Genomic DNA, 16,940 nt, shown 5'->3' with positions numbered 1-16,940 from the left:
ATTTGGAGAAAAACAATGTCCTAATTTCTGTTCAAAAAACCGAATGTGGTTAAAACGCTAACTCTTTATTATACAATAGTTTCACAGAAACAGTTTGCACCACAGGCCTACAGACAAAGCTTTCTCAAGAATAGGATGAAAAGATTCAGGAACAATTGAAACGAATATTTGTAATTATAGCAATCATAATAGAATACGCTCTTCCATTTGCACCTGCAGACCAGATTCAATCTTGAAAAGCCCTAATTTGTTTAAATATAGTAAAATGGATACGAATGAGTACAACATGCAAATTGTGTTTTGAGGCGTCAAACAATTTGTACAACTTTGCATGTCCCATTAGCAAGTGTTTATAAATATCAGGAAAATCAAACTCAGGAAGAAGCAGAGCTTTGAAAAGTTTGGTACTGAACCAAATTTGTTCTTGAAGTCAAAAAGTTTGACTTTGAGTCATTATTTGTATAAAAATCAATCTTGCATTGTGAACTCCGATACTAGATACTGGCATCTAATGTGTCACAATCACCTCTGTGAGCTATGGCTTATATATTGACAGATACAACATGTAGCCTATAGTCAAACTGGCTGAAAATGAAAACGGATAAAGCAGGACTGAAAGAATGCTTAAAATAGTTTGTCAAAATCTCGACTTTCAAAAAAAATCCAACAGGCAAAACATGGACAGTGAATACTGATTAGCGTAGAGTCGAGGGTTATACGATAGGGGGGGCAATGGATCCTGAACCTGCATGACCTCCTTGCCCCACACCCTAATCTCCCATTCTGAAAACCTAGATAAAAAAGGTTGACGGATCGTAGCACATGCATTACTGATGTATTATACACCCCTCATTTCCGTCAGCCACACACACACACACCGTGTCCCCTGTTCCCCAGAAAGAGCCTCCCTTTCTGAACCATTCTGTTAGGCTGAATGAGAACATCTCCTTGAAACCATCCCTTTAAACACAGGGACATAGTCATATAGACCCTTTTCTGCAAATGGACATTAAAACAAAAACTAGTCAACTACACACAAACCAATTATTTCTCAAGTGTGCGCACAAGCTGTGTTTATAAAGAACCAATGTCTCAACAGGTTTGTGCTAAAACATTCAAGGTCAGCCGGAGGCAACGGCAGGCCTTCAACCACCAAATAGGATTACCCAATGTGAAACCTAGTCTATACATTTTTTCAAAACAAGAATCCTAATTTTTTCCAGATCCCAGATAACCAAATGGTATTGAAAAAAAATTACAGTATGCCAGAGGGACTACCTAATCGCAAGTTTATGTGTGTGTGTAGAGGCCGAGGCAGCAAGGGGAACCCAGTGATTTCGGAAGGTAGACTGTACAAGCACTCACTCCAGAAGTGTTGACCAGGAGCCTCTGATATTCTTAACAGTGTTGACAATAGTAAAAAAAAAAAAAAAAAAAGGAATGGGATGGCTATGTCTCCTTGTCCGGTTGGATTACACTGCCATATTGCAGAACCAGCTCACACATTAGAGATATTTCACTTTATTTAACGAGTGCTAGAGGACCTAAATCACTGTATGCATTGAAAAGACACACCTTAAAGATAAAAAAAAGTGCAAAACCTCTAACCTAAAATTCCCAGCATGCACCGAGGCAGGTGGCAGTTATAAGGGCATCATATATGGCAGTTCCAGTGTTCACGAGACGCACAAGTCCAAAACGTTAGCAATGCAGCTACGCTTACAGACTTTTCAGTGATTGCCGTACGCACAGGGTAGCAAGTCTGCCACATCGTTCAACTGTCAAATAGGTCCACGGCAAGTTTAAGTATATATATATATATAATAGAAAATCAGGAACAGGACTGGGGGCCACGACGGAGGTCGGTTCCCACGTTAACAGGAACTGTTGTGGACGAGAGAGTGGATGGGTCATAGGTCATTGTTCAGGGGTCAACCCGGTGGAGGATTAATCTAGCAGGTGTTTCCGAGGCCCGATACGCGAGCGGTGGGAGCGCCGCGCGTCCAGCGTGCCGTGCGTGTCCCTGCAGCTCTGACACATGTACGTCTCGGGCACGTGGCTCTTGCGGATCTTGGCACAGGACAGGTGGATCCAGGTGTTGCACGTGTTGCACTCGATCATGGCTCGGCCGGCGAAGGGCTTCATGCAGAAGCAGGTGACCAGGTCCCACGAGTCGTCATCTGGGGAGACGGGAGGAAAGGGACACAGATTTGATTCTCACACTCTCCAACAACGTTCCTCCAGACACTGGCACATTGACCGAGGCCTTACCCGAGTCGACCATGATGTCCTCGTCCTCCCCCGATCCGTCTTCATCTCGGAAAACCACCTGCTTCCCCTGGCGGAAGACCGTTCGGCTCCCCGGGGAGGGCTCCGCCGTCTCCATCTTCACGGGGCTCTCCTGCAGGTTCCGCCCGTCCCAGCAGCGCTCCTCCTCTGTGGGCTCCTGCTTGCAGTGTGGCGGGCTGGGCAGCCGCGGTGCGTGGGGAGGACGCAGAGGGATGGTGATGTCGTCCTCGGGCTCCTCCTTGATGGCGTGGGCGCCGAGAGGGGGCGGGTAGTGGAGCAGTGGGGCGTGCAGCGCCGGGGCATGCAGCAGGGGGCCACTCGACTCCCTGGCCTGGCCCAGCCACTCCTTCTTCCTGTTCCTCTTCTTCTTCTTCAGTTTGTCCGCCTTTCTGCGCTCGTCCGAGTGAAGCCCACCGAGCACATGCTGCAATGGAGTTAAAAGGGCAAATATGAACAACTTGATAGTTGGTTATTTACCTAGTTAGAGACAGGGATTATATTTTACATTCTCCGTAACAGCAGCCCAGGAATGGTAGGCAAGGCAACTTTATTTATATAGCACTTTTCATACACAAGGCAGACTCAAAGTGCTTCACATATAAACATTGTCATAGAATAAAATAAAATAATAGATAAGTACTATTTACAAATCCCCACCTGTAATAGATAAGTACTATTTACAAATCCCCACCTGTAACTGCACCGTATCGCACCTTCATAAAAAGGTTCAATCCTGGCTCAGTAACCGGTAAAACCTCATTCACTAAATCACCCACCGTCCCAACCCATGTTTACTGCGTTTTCGTCTGTTGTATATAGTCCATATCTTCTCTGCATATTTTACCCATTGAACGTCTTTCCATTAGTGATTCAGGTTCTGTCTGTATGGATTTATGATGTCATGTTATTTCATGTAATGTATTTTAATGTAAGACCTGTCCAGGGACTGCAGATGTAACTAGCCTTCCTGACTTACTCACAGATACAGATTTGTTGCAATGTAGGCCTGCCAATAAACAAATAAATTAAAATGAATATCAATGTACAATACAAAAAATACCTCTTTTCTCGTGTGGCTATCTGAGGCTGCTCCTGGATGAGGGGGCTTCCTGCTCCTGTCCTGGGGGGCTTTGGGTGGGCGCTGAGGGCATGAGGCAGACGGGGGGCCGGGGGTCCAACCGTCGCTGTCCACTGTGCTGCCGGTGCTGTTGGGGGGGCTGGAACTGCTGCGAAGAGAAGGTTCCTGGTGGCGGGAGTAGGAGACATGAGAGCGGCACTAAAGAGACCCTTTGCGATGGCCAGATTAACTCAGGTCAATATTACCTCTTATGTCCCGCACAAACCTATTGCCTCAGCTCGAGTCACGTATTTCAGCCACATTCACCGCCTCATTATCATGTAAGGCAAGTTGTCATAAAATACTCTGCCATTCAAGGTTTTTCTGTACAAGTCATTAAAAGACAAAAAAAAAAAGGTTGACAGAACATAGCATGTAGGTCATAACCAACTAGTGTCGAAGGCATTTTAAAAGACAACGGGTCAGAAACCTGGATGCACTGCCTCCGTGTTAAGACCACATCAAAAGACAGAACAGAAGATTGTTCATCGCCTCACTTCATCCTGCTTAAGCGTGGCTATCGTAGCAAAGCGGCAGCCAAGGGCCCGCAAGGAAACGGGGCCGAATGCTTTGATAAGAGGACGGTGGCACCAGGCCCTCTTACCCTAGCACAAAGAGGGCTGGGTTAGGGGGAACCCCTGCAGGAGGGACAGGCAGCAGCCCGTGGGCTAGCGTAGGGCAAGTGGGCTGCCCAAAGTCTGTGGATTAAACAAAGGCATGGCATCACAACACACCAGACAGGGGGCCATGCAGTGTTACACCCCAACACAGTAGCAGACTATGTGCCAGATAACCTACTCAATTCAATCGTGTAGACACCACCATGTTAAAGTCTACTTTGGAATGGTGACTAGAAATCAATTCAGGATATTCGAGGAAATGTGAATCCAAAAAAAAAAAATAGGACCACAAGGAAAACCTAATTGCATATTGAAATATAAAAGCACAAGGGAATGTGAGACCACATCTCATTGACAAGTCAGTCTAAACTGTTCGAAAAGTTTAACAACCTTAAGTTAGGCTTACTAGAGCCATCCAGCGGTACAGCGAGTCAAGCGCGCACACACACACAACCCTTCAAAGCCATGACCAACAGTCTTGCGTGAAATAGCTACTTCATCATCAGCACCTTGAATGTACCTAGTTGGGCCAAAGAACATGCAAACAGGCTTCACCGCATTTCCTATCCGCAACGTTATTATGTTGGAAAACATGTAATGTTTTCCATACACTTTGCACAAATACGATTATAACACAATATTTATAAGAAGAACATGCATGACACAACGATTAGTCCGGTTGAGGAAGCCAGCTCGGTTTCTTACCTCTTGTGGATATGGGATGTATCCGGCATAGGCCAGGACAAAAGTGCAGAACTTGTTAAAATCCTCGACTGTCCGTCTCCTTCTGAATGGCGGACTGAATTCCTGTGTCAACAACGCAATCAGTCAAATCTTGTGTAAGCACATGACAGAATGAGATGACGTATCAATCATCACTTCACAATCCTATGAATAATACGAAACCCATTCTACTTGCATCTAAAAATCGAATGTAATGTACCTAGTTGTTGTGGTTGTTGACCAACCCCCCCAAACAGTGCTGCTAAGCTACGTGTCATCGTGTCACTGTTAAAGCATCGTGACCCCAGAAAGCCTTTCTCAAAGTAAATACCGGCAGCCGTTTAATGGATACTACACTGTCGTTTTAATCAATTCCTTAATTGGAGGACGACAAAATCTCGAGCCTATCTAGTGTAGATTGGAGTACTTGTAGCAGATGTTCAGGTTAGCCTGCAGCCTGATGACGACGGGAGATGTTTGACTCGCTAACCCTACCACTCCGCAGTCTCTTCAGGCTGACGTGGTCTAGTTGAATGCATTGCAGTGAAGAAAGGGGATCCATACTGACCCAATACTAACCGCATATGCGTGTTATTAGTCTGTTATGTTGATACCTTCGCACGAAGCTAGACATGAAGCTACGTTAGCAGAGCAGGCTACATCGTGCGCTGTTACTTGCGTTAAGTTACCTCAGACGAGTTATCAATGTAAATCTTTTAAATTATTGTCGGACAACGGAACAGCACGCTTACCTCAGACTTGAAGGCATGCGATGTCGTTGGGGTAACATCACCCATCTTGACAAAGTGATCCCCCACGCTGTTATCACCGTTTGAAGTCAGGACAATAGTAAACACTAGAGAGTTACCGCTAGCCTGTGGTGGTCCGTCAATGCTAACGCTAGCTCAACTCAAGCGGCAGTGTTTAGTTTGCCAACAGGACGAAGTATGGCATTACGTATATTCTAACTGGGCATGCAATCGGCCTAAGTTGCAAAAAAACTATTATAAAACAAAACATGAAGTGACAAGGACAGCTGTCGATCCCGCATTATCTCGATGTGAATGTCCGTCAGCTGCTGCTGGATATTCCGCTGAATCCGTAGTCTGTAGACGAGTGACGGAAACGGAAACGGTCGCTCTAGCTCCTGTTAGGCTAAAAGGATCCGGACTGTTATCGTTATACCGGTCTACCGCAGCGCAGGTATCTGTCACTTACTCCCTAGGTCTCCCCGAAGCGAGAATAATAAGAACATGACAAGAAGAAGAAAAACAACGACGAGGATAATACATATGGAGTTTTTAATAAGTATTGGAGTAATAAATATCAATCTATAACGGAACCGAGCGATATCTCTCTATCGGAAGTCCCGTCTTATCTCTCTTGCCAATAACGCTGATTTTGAGCATCCGGATCCTGCCGCTATTTCATGAGATCAGAAAGCCCTGACAGCGAGGTTAGGGTTATGTTTTCAAGCCACAAACATGACGTGTATTACATAACTGCAAAATTAATAAACGTATTGACATCCTCCAATATAGGAATTCTGCAAGACTGATGTAAATTATTTTAGTCTATTCTAGTTTTGATTAATGTCTCAAGCTAACAACAGTTATGAATGGTTTCTTCTCCACATAATGGACAACACATCTAAGGTTTTACGATTTTGTGCACCTCCTGAACACAGTGTTCAGGAGATGCTTCATGAACCACCTCCAGAACGCAAGCTCTCTTACCTCTGTCTCTGTAGAATAAACCACGTGTTGAACATTTACCACTCTCCGAGTCATACCTAGCCCGAGACGACCATACCACAAAGGATCGAAGTAGTTTTTCTTCAAGACACAACAGTGTTTTAGAACATATTCTAAACCCATAGCTCCTCGTTACTTTCTAATTGTATAAATAAAACCGCGACAGTATTAATGCCCTGATGAAACGCAAGCAGCATCAAATATTTTTGTTAGGCCTACTACTAATTAGTTATTAGTTGTTTATTCTTCTTCTGAGAGACTTGATGTTTACTAACACGTAATTGCCTTCAACTTTATTCGCTGTTGACATGCAAACCACTTTAGAGAGACAACTATTGTTTATTTCTCTGATACAATATCCAAAATAATACATTAGTCATTTAGTCAACAATTGATTTACAACAAGCAGTTAAGAACAAATGTGGAATGAGACAAAGTGCAGTGAGAGAAAGATGTCTCTCCGTGCCCAAGTAGGCCTACTACTTGAAGGAGGCAGCTTGTTCTACCACCACCTGCCCTGCCAGCGAGTCGGAGAAGATGGAATCCCTTAAAATGGAGAACTTCCCGGGTATGTCAGACCCCAAGCTGCCGGTGCACCTTGTCAGAGGAGGCCTATCGCACCATTCAGGGCTGTAGTGAGGTGACTGGCATGCACTCTGAGCCGCATAGAGAGGTCATGGATAGGCCTGCAGAGGGCATCACAGAACACATACGCCTCTGTACGTACTGCACTGTGCCAGCAACACATGGTAACTAAGGACATGAAGGCCATCCCAAATGCAAATGGAATGGGCTTCAGAGTAGGTAAGAGGGAGGATGTGAGGACAAGATAAGGGGAACTGAAAGGGTTGATAATGGAGGCTGGGGATGTACAGGAGAACTTTGGTCTTTTGTCTGCCTCCCACCGCCACCTAGTCCACGGCTCACCCTCTGCCGCCTTCCAGCCCCAATCCTTCTTTGAGGGTCCTACTCACCCTTCCACTAGTCTCTAGGCTAACTGCCCTCTCCAACCCTCCCCTCCCCTCCCCCTACCCCACATGTAACCTCGAGCGTTTCTTCACAGCTGCCAATGTAATAATAGAGCAGACTCCACTCAAGCAAGGTTGGAGGCCCTGATGGTGCACCACGGTGCTCAAAGCTGGTGCCACTCTGCTAGGAGAAACGTCTCGGACAGCAACACTCGGGACAGTCCTGTCTCTGTGCCGCTTCAATTGGTTCAGTTTTGTTTCGGGGGAGGGGGATACTCCGCTGACACACGCGCCGCCAGATGACACAGTGGACACAAAGTAACACGTCTAAACTGAATTAAGCGGGCACTCATCTCAGAGAAGTTTTCAACCACAGACTTCTTCATACAATTGTATTTAGTTCTCAATAATAATTTTAGCTTGAAAAATAATAACAGAGGTCCGAGCCTCTGGGACCTCATTAGCTGGCTACGGGCACAGTGAGGAGAACTATCTACCGCTACCTCAACGGGACAAAGACAGAAGGAGCTGATCGTGGGGGGTCAAGACAAGGGTGCACCCTAGTCACGAGGACCCCAGGGTCAGTGTGGAAATTGTGGAGGACTACAAGTACCTGGCAGAGAACATAAATAAACTAGGCTGGGCTAAGAACGTGATGCCCTTTACAAGAAGAGCCAGAGACGTCTCTACTTTTGGTGAAGGCTGGGGTGCCTCACCATCTGCTTGACGATGGTTATGATGTTTTGTGTGTCTGTGGTGGTCAGTGCTACCCTGTTTACTGCGGTGTGCCGGGGTGGCCGTTTGAGGGAAGCGGATTCCAAAAGACTCCCCACAATGATCGCTGCAGTGGCATTGTGGGGGAGGAGCTGGCAGCATTGACAGAGAAGAGGATGCTGTTCAAGTTGTGTGTTTCCTTGGACAGAGACTCCAACATGACATTCTGTTCAAGCACAGGAGAATTTCACAAAGATGCTCCACAGGAAGTCATTCATGCCTGTGGCAACACCCATGTCAGCAGCTATAACCTCATAATGGTTATAGCTGTAACACTTTATAGTCAGTCGTTTGTAATGTTTAGGTTTGAATGGAAACAAACAAAGCAATATCTAGGTGAAGTCAAACCCATAGATAACATAAAGAAACTTGGGCCATATACGTGTCAAGTGAAACTAGCAGCTAATCAACACCCCATGGTTGCCCAATAACTACATAAAGCCAAAAGGCCAAGTTAAGGGATAATCAGGTCTGACCATTTGATAGTCACAACCAACACCTTATTTTTCTTTGGAAATGTCTTTGTAACTTTTTGCATTCGCCTTATCAACACATTGTTTTAATTTTAATCTTCAGACATTGACTAAGGCTCATTAAAGATAAATTCACCTTTGCAGACATTTGAATCTACCTAGTGAAATAGGGAAACATACTTTCAACTGTCCATTGTCTCTATTCGATTCTGTCTGTTCAATAACGGTATTCACTCAGTAGTCTGTTATTTATTTAAAGAACTATGGTCGGACGCTATTTTTCGTTTTTTTAAATTATAAAAGCATTGCTTGTTAGACATGTTATTTGCAGGGTAATTGTGCGATGCGTCGCCTACTCAGCAGCTTTGAGCGTCTCTCTGGACGCCGTTCTCCTGTTCACCACTAGTGGCCGCTATGTTCCGCTCACCGCGACGCAAGCTGCATTGATACAGATTTCTTTGGCTTCAAAGACGCTCATAACATACTCCAGAAGCCATCAACAGTATCGCTTTTTTATAACTAGAAAACCGGATCGTTTTTTAGGGAGCGTTAACACACCGCGGCACTTAGTTTTCCGTATACACGTTTAGATATGGTTCGTCCAGCAACACAACAAAAGCCGATCGCGTGTGCTTGAAGCGGACCGGATGCAGATTGCTCAGCGGGCTTGATATATCACATATTAACAACTCTTCTTGACAAGTGTGTCAATCCTGTCATCACAATTTTTCCCAGGTGTCAGTGTCATTATGGGGGTTAACGTAAAAACGTACATCAGCATCGGCTATGCGTCGTTCGGGATGCTTATGGGGTTCTCCGCCTTTCTGGTCTGGAACATCGCGTACAGACAGCCGTGGACGGCCGCGATGGGAGGGCTGTCAGGTAAACATCTGCACGTTGCAGTCAGACGGGCCCACACTTAAAACACCGCACCAAGTTACTCATAGCAACATGTTTGCAATTTGAACCAATTGACGTACAGCTCTTCATTCGGTTGCAATGACAAATATGTACATATGTTCGGTATAGCTCTACCAGCGATGGAGTGGACCATTGGTTTATAACTATCGGCTGTTATAGATTATGTGTGCAAGGGAGACAGAAAGCCTTGAGGCTATGTAGTCTATATTGTGTGTTAAGAGTCATATTAGGACACGAAACATGTTTAGAGGACATTACGCTTCTGTCATGGAGGGATGATTTAAGTTTCGTGGTGTATGAACGGATTTGTACTTTGTGCCTGAACGTGCAATGGCAAATGCTTATCAGTAACCTCTGCTCTCAATATCTCACGGGATGTTTTAGTGACATCATGTATTTTTTAATCATTATATTAAGTAGCCTAGTCCAAACTGTTTCCTATCACATAAAGGTCTATATTTAAAATAAATTACCTCTAGGCCTACAATAACAAATCACTGATAAGGAAGCTGCATTAAATTGTACTCTGATAAAAATCTGGTTTGAAATCTGAATATGCTGACAGATTAACCCGGGAAAACCATATGCAGTACATTGAGTTTGACGTAGTTTACAATTACCTACATTATGTTTGTTCGTTTTAAAAGATCTTCATTCAAGATATACCCTGCCTACAATATATAATTTTTCACAAGGTCAAAATAAAGTTTCAAATGTTTTCAATAATGAATGGATCCTACATGGGCGAATGCATTGTTTTTTGTTGTTGTTGTTTTTTTCATGACTTTTGTAATTCCACCTAAAAAGAGGAACATAGGCTAAGCTACACATGGAACTACCCTGACACAGCATCTGGCAAACATGACTTGATGTTTCTATCTTTCACTATCTTTCTTTAATCTTTCAACATCACTACAGTTTTAACTCCTGGCACTTGCCGGTCAGTATCCTTGCACTGGTATCCAACAGTAATACAATTGTTTTGTGTAAATCCATGTTCCCTTCCTCCTGATAGGTGTGCTGGCCCTCTGGGCTCTGGTCACCCACATCATGTACCTACAGGGCTACTGGCAGACCTGGCTGAAGGGGCTCCGGTTCTTCCTCTTCATGGGATTGTTCTTCTCACTGCTGTCTCTGACCGCCTTCATCGCCTTCCTCTCTGTCGCCGTCTCGAAGAAGCAGTGTGAGTAGCAGGCACACAATTTATTGTGGCGCTTGATGAGAAATTGGTTACATGTTGATAAAAAGGGTCTGCTTGGGCAATCATGTTTGATTGGTTTTGTATCAATGACGAAATGATGATGATGATGATGATGATGATGATGATGATGATGATGATGATGAAAGGATAATATCGAAATAAGAGGGGAAAACTAGTTCTACATTTGTGTACAATTCCCCATGATTATCATGCTAATCCATTTCCACCACACCCACCCCCTTGTTAGTGCCAGAAAGATCTCTGTACTACAAATCAGATAAAGCAGTCACAGTTGGTGGATTACGATGACAAAAAACAAATAATGATCTCCAGAATATTAATTAGTTGCAGCCCTAAAGTGAATGTATCTTGTTTTTGGAAACTGAGGTCATCAGATATGCATCTCACTGTTGGAAAGAGTTTTGTGACTTGGTGAGCAGGCTGTGAGTTGCAGTAATTGTCAGAATAATCGACTATGAAAGCCTAAGTAATTATTTCTTGCAGCCGTAGCTTCAGACAGAGCTTGTCGCCATGCATAATAATGGCTCCACGCTACTTAATAATTTCACACTTTCGCACAGTCATCTCACACTGTCCCTCACACCCGATTATGTTTCTAGTCATTCCTGGCTCGTGTGGGTGTGTGTGCGTTTATTTGCATTGTTTGTCTTTATCTGTGTGTGTGTGTGTGTGTGTGTGTGTGTGTGTGTGTGTGTGTGTGTGTGTGTGTGTGTGTGTGTGTGTGTGTGTGTGTGTGTGTGTGTGTGTGTGTGTGTGTGTGTGTGTGTCCCACCCACAGCCCTGAGCGACCCCAACAGTCTCTACCTGTCGGCAGTCTGGAGCATCATGAGCCTGAAGTGGTCGATTGTGCTGTCGCTCCACGCCCACCGCTACCGCAAGGAGTTTGCAGACATCAGTATCCTCAGCGACTTCTGATCTCCCCTGGCCAGACGCAGAACGTCTGGCCAGGGGACTCAGTGGATTTGATCTCTTATGACAGACTGGTTTCAGACAGTGGCTTTGTAAACCCGACGGTTTAGAAGTTAGGTGTACTGGGAGTTCAGGGTTGTGTGGATAGTAAACACAGGGAGCATTGTGGGGTTAGTATACTTCAAGGTAGCCAGCGGTGGTCTTGAATTCTGCTGTGTAACCTTGGTAGATACCATACCATTTTTAAATTCGGCTGGTGTGCCCATGCCCAAAGACATTGCTCTGTTTTCAAATTTTCACAGGTTTGTAACGTGTTTATGAGACAAGCCTGAAATCGATTTAATGATTAATAGATAACATGTTTAATTAATGGTATCATCTGAACCCCATCCCGTCTGGTTGTTGTATTTATCTATAGTTTTAATCAACGCAGTGCCCCTTTCCTGCCACAAGAGGGTATTCACGTACCACCAATTGTGTAAGCATCCTCGTCTGTAAAACCCCAGTTATTTCAGTGGATGATTTTAACTTGATGTCCAATACCAATATCGTTTAATAATTAGTCTTTCAAGTGCACACATGTATCTAGCATTGGATCTATATATTCAAACATACAACATAGTTGAATCAAAACAAAACACAATTTTAATTTGATTCCACACAATATCGTGTCTCAGGAGTACACAAACAATAGCTAATTAAGATATATAAATGTTAGTGCGAACAAGACTGGATTCATTCACACTTTAATGTAAAACCTTTGTGTCTATTTTTATTTATTGATCTTACTTGAAAGTCATTTTCCTGATCAGGGATCTATTTTGTAGCATTTGCGTCACTTTGACATAAACCTAACCAAAATGAAACAATTATCGATGAAGCTTTTGTTTCGGCACTCAATTATTGTACATTCAATGAAATGTATGCAAGTAATTATGATTTTTATTTACCAAATGCTATTATTATCATTCTAATAGCAAATTATTAGTTTGTTGCCTAAGGGGAATATATTATAGGCATATTTTTCCTTCATCAATGTTTGTCTGTGTGTACTACCTTATCTTTATACACCATGTCAAAGTAATCCTCATTGTGTCGATTCTCTAACAGTTCGGATGTGTGGATGTAGGGATGTACCTGTACAGCTCCCCGTGCTTTGAGTCACTTTAATAAAGTATCTTTTTTAACAGCCATGCATATGTTCTTAGTCATTTACAAAACAAATGTCCAATTAAGATGTACTTATATGGACACAAAGGCAATGCTTACGCTACAGCCACAATATATTCAGATCTAGACTTTCTTAGTATTTTTCAATTGATTTTAAAACAAGATGACAACATAGAAAACAGACCTAGAATGAGATCTTATTTCCTTCAAACATTTGAAAAGCATAATTCCCTTACTAAACGCCCATCATCACAGCATCATAGATTGGATGTTTGCGTTCCCATACAATATTTTCTATCGTAAGCCTGGATCCAGATCGTCAATGTTGAGTATTAGTGTGACATTTGGGAACACAAGGCAGCTGAAGCCACATTCCCACCCACCCAAGCCACATTCATGAAAGAGAAGGCCCCAGAGCATGGCAATCCTAACAGTAAATGCTGGGCAATAACCTGCACTTTGAAGCCAGGCAATTATTCAATTTACATTTCCTCCAAAGCCCAAATCATACCCAAAACCATTCTTTTGGGGGTAGGCTGGGGTTATGATTTCATGTATGATTTTTTTTTTAAGGCGGCCCTGGACAGAGAATGACTTTGATGTCCAAAGTTGTGAAAATCATATGGACAGAATTATGTATGCACGCATCAATGTTCGGTTCAAGTCAGATCTTCAAGTGAATGTCGGTGAATAAATACGATGATATAAAATAAAATAAATCAAGACAATTATGTATTCCTGAGGATATTTCTGTTTGCTTTGTGAATAATGATACTATACCATATCATGCCATTATTAATATAAACTCTATTAAGGGGGCTGCTTAATAAGCCTTAGTGGCAGTTGGTTGCTGTCTCTAGCAGCCTACCTCTTTTTTTACAGACATTTTCGGTGGCCATTATATCTTAATTGCATGGCATGCACCGGCTTATTTGCAAGCCCTTACGGTCGCATTGCATCAAGGTAATTGCAACGCTGTGGTTTATTACCATAGTTACAATTTTTTTTATCTGGCTGTTAAAAACTTTCGGCATTCAAAAACTGAAAAACAATCCCGTTGACTTTCCACTCAGCACAGCTCGGGCCTTTGAGCCAAATGTGTCCTATTAAAGTTTATATATGGGGCAGTAAAAATGTGTGTGTTTTTGTCTTGTATGTAAAGAGGGGGGAGGTGCCTTAATATATTCAATTATGGCGATTTTTTTCCACCCCAAACAGGGAAGGAAGTCGTCAGCTTCTAGTCTGGTGAGGGGGGGGGGATCAAACGTTTAGATGTAAGTTTCAGCCAAGAAGACCCCCACAAGAGGAGTCTGGTCTCCTCAAAACACCTGTTAGGGAGATCAATATTTACCATCAGCTTAAAGAAAATGTTGCGATAGTGGTTTTGACATATTCAAAGAAAAACACTAATTTGGAATGATTGACCTATTGCGATAAAACCGTTTGCTGGACCATTATGGGATCTATTTGTATATACAAAACACTATAATTGCAGATATCTGTGCTTATCCACATTTCAAATTGGATATCATTATTTTTTTACATTTCAAGGATGTCTATAAATGCGATTGAACTGAAATGAAATTTAAAAACGAACATGAAAATTAATGATGCAAAAAATATTCAGCCCAGAAAAAAAGGGAAACAGAAAAATCTGAATGAAACGCAAACATCTTGAATTAGTAAAGGACCAGATGGACTTCTTGACATTAAGACGGCTCTCCGGCTTTTTTTGAACGGCAGTTTCGGCATGATTTCCTCAAGAACTTCCGCAAGGCGCAGTACAAAGCCAACAGATATTTAAGCAATATCCATTGCAATTTACAGTTTTATTTACAAACCTAAACACATGTTCCATGGCCTATGCTTTTTTTCTGTCTCTCTGTCTCTTTCTCTATGCATACAGTATAAACTCACACATTAGCAAACTTGCAGACACACAGAATCAAACACACACACACGAACACACACACACACACACACACACACACACACACACAATAACACATGTGAAGACACACCATACACACCCACACATACAAACATACACACACCAAACACACAAACACACACACACGCACGCACACGCACGCACAAACATACACACACCAAACACACTTGTGCAGACACACCCCACATACACACACACACACACACACACATACAAACGCACACACACATGCACACACGCGAACACACGCACATGCACGCACAAACACACACACACACACATGCACACACACATGCACACACACACACACATACACACACACTCACACATACACACACACACACACACACATAAACAAACACGGATAAAGACAAACAGACAATAAATGCAAATAAACACACGCACACACACATGCACACGCACTGAAACACAAGCAAACAAAAACATATACACACATGTACGCGTATCCACACAAGGACAAACACACACACACATGCCAGTGTTCTATGTTAACCCCTGCTGTTGGCAACAGTACAGTTGAAGCCCCAATTTTAGCCTCACTCCCAGCTTTTTTTTGTTCCCCAGATTCCATTGTTGTTTTGCATGTTGCTATGCCCTTGGGACAATTGCAACTTTTGCATCTGAAACATTTTAGGGAGCTCCACATTTTGCTTTTTGGGAGCACAAAGGGACATGCCATGGCACCAGCCGTTTGAAGTGGCTTCACAGGAGGAACCAGAACCAGAGGAGGGGATAAGAGAAACCATAAAGAAACGTTAACACAATGTAGCTTTGGTAAGGTCATGTCAACTAATGGAGGACGGGATTGATTCGATGTGAAGGCACTCCCCTTTGAAAGCGGCTGCAGCAATGTCTGTTGATTCTGTTTCCAATGCAATAGCTCTGCTAGAGGAACACAGCATTCCTCTACCTTTGCGGACAGCATTTCACTTTATTCCCTGACAGACAGTACCGAATGCGTGCTAGCGCCTAATCCGAGAGACGTGATTGGTTCTGACAGCACAAGATTGAAAAGTGCTGCAGGGAACCCAGACGTTTTTTATACTGCTTTGTGAACGGTTTAATAAACCACAACTCATTGACGTTTGATTAGTTCAATCACAACTACCAACATATGGCCGAATGGTTACTTTTAATGGAACCTAAGTAGAACATAGTTAATGTGGAAGATGGCTCCACACAGTGAAATCTGTCCATGGTAGTGGTTATCCAGATTGGCTTTCCTATTTGGGACAGATGAAACTGGTCGTGGGTTGGCAATGTGCTTGACAAATGCCTGATTCTACCCATGCCATCCAATTGGCCTGAGCGTGCAGTGGAGTCCTGCACTGTCTGATGCTCACTCTGCTCTCACATTTGGTTCAGGTTGATGACTACAAGCCACGCCACAGGTAGTGAAAGCAGTGAGAGTGCGTTTCGGGGGTTGGCCTGGTAATTGTATGTTGTTGATGCTAATCAGGGCCACATGACCGGTGCATTGGCTGAGTCACCGTGCATCTTAATGGCCATTCTAAAGAGAGCGCACAGCATAGAGGAAAACAACAGGAACCGAATCAGCTGGGAACAGAGGAGGAGCTCCATAGAGAATGCATGTGAATGTAAATGGGGAAGTGAGCTTATTCTACTGGTATTATTTCGCCATCTGGACACATTGTGTTCAGTCATGGTCATAAGACTAAACACGTGAAAAAGACGCAAGGTTGAGGGTCATTCAAGAGCAAGGCCGCTAGATATTGCTGTATCATTGTCTGAACGATACTATGATTTTACTCACAACCCAATTATTGCTCGACTGTATTTTACACGTGCTACACAAACACAAACATGTGCACCATCGCATGAACCCAAATTTTGCACCAAATCTGCCTTTTTTTACTTAAATCAAATATCCTATTTTATCCTTTGTTGCTGCTATACATTGACATGATACATCTGTTGGAGTGAAGTTATTCTGCCCTCAACCCTCCTTGTCTCGCCCTATTATACGGCCCTGGATGGATCGAGGAAGGAAGAACGCATCGACCCTGC

At 43.3% G+C, this 16,940-nt stretch overlaps 2 protein-coding genes across 2 annotated transcripts; one reads left to right on the top strand and one right to left on the bottom strand.

Annotated features, from left to right (window-relative positions):
* Window positions 1-49: 49 nt before the first annotated feature.
* phf13 (PHD finger protein 13) lies at window positions 50-5,877 on the bottom strand. Its single transcript, XM_060068597.1, has 5 exons — window positions 5,502-5,877; window positions 4,732-4,833; window positions 3,350-3,532; window positions 2,272-2,713; window positions 50-2,180 (listed from the first exon to the last, which is right to left on the bottom strand). The coding sequence occupies exons 1-5, from the start codon at window positions 5,544-5,546 to the stop codon at window positions 1,948-1,950; spliced, it is 1,005 nt and encodes a 334-aa protein (XP_059924580.1). The 5' UTR covers window positions 5,547-5,877; the 3' UTR covers window positions 50-1,947.
* Window positions 5,878-9,082: 3,205 nt separating this feature from the next.
* LOC132470671 (heme transporter hrg1-A-like) lies at window positions 9,083-12,963 on the top strand. The gene is made up of 3 exons (XM_060069475.1): window positions 9,083-9,600; window positions 10,655-10,822; window positions 11,640-12,963. Exons 1-3 carry the CDS (start codon window positions 9,468-9,470, stop codon window positions 11,774-11,776), a joined length of 438 nt encoding a protein of 145 aa, XP_059925458.1. The 5' UTR covers window positions 9,083-9,467; the 3' UTR covers window positions 11,777-12,963.
* The last annotated feature ends 3,977 nt before the right edge of the window (window positions 12,964-16,940 follow it).

Source organism: Gadus macrocephalus, chromosome 13 (genome assembly GCF_031168955.1).
Source record: "Gadus macrocephalus chromosome 13, ASM3116895v1".
In the NCBI taxonomy this organism is placed as follows: Eukaryota; Metazoa; Chordata; class Actinopteri; order Gadiformes; family Gadidae; genus Gadus; species Gadus macrocephalus.
Note: the sequence above shows the minus strand (reverse complement) of the source record. Positions and strands in the feature narration are given on the sequence as shown.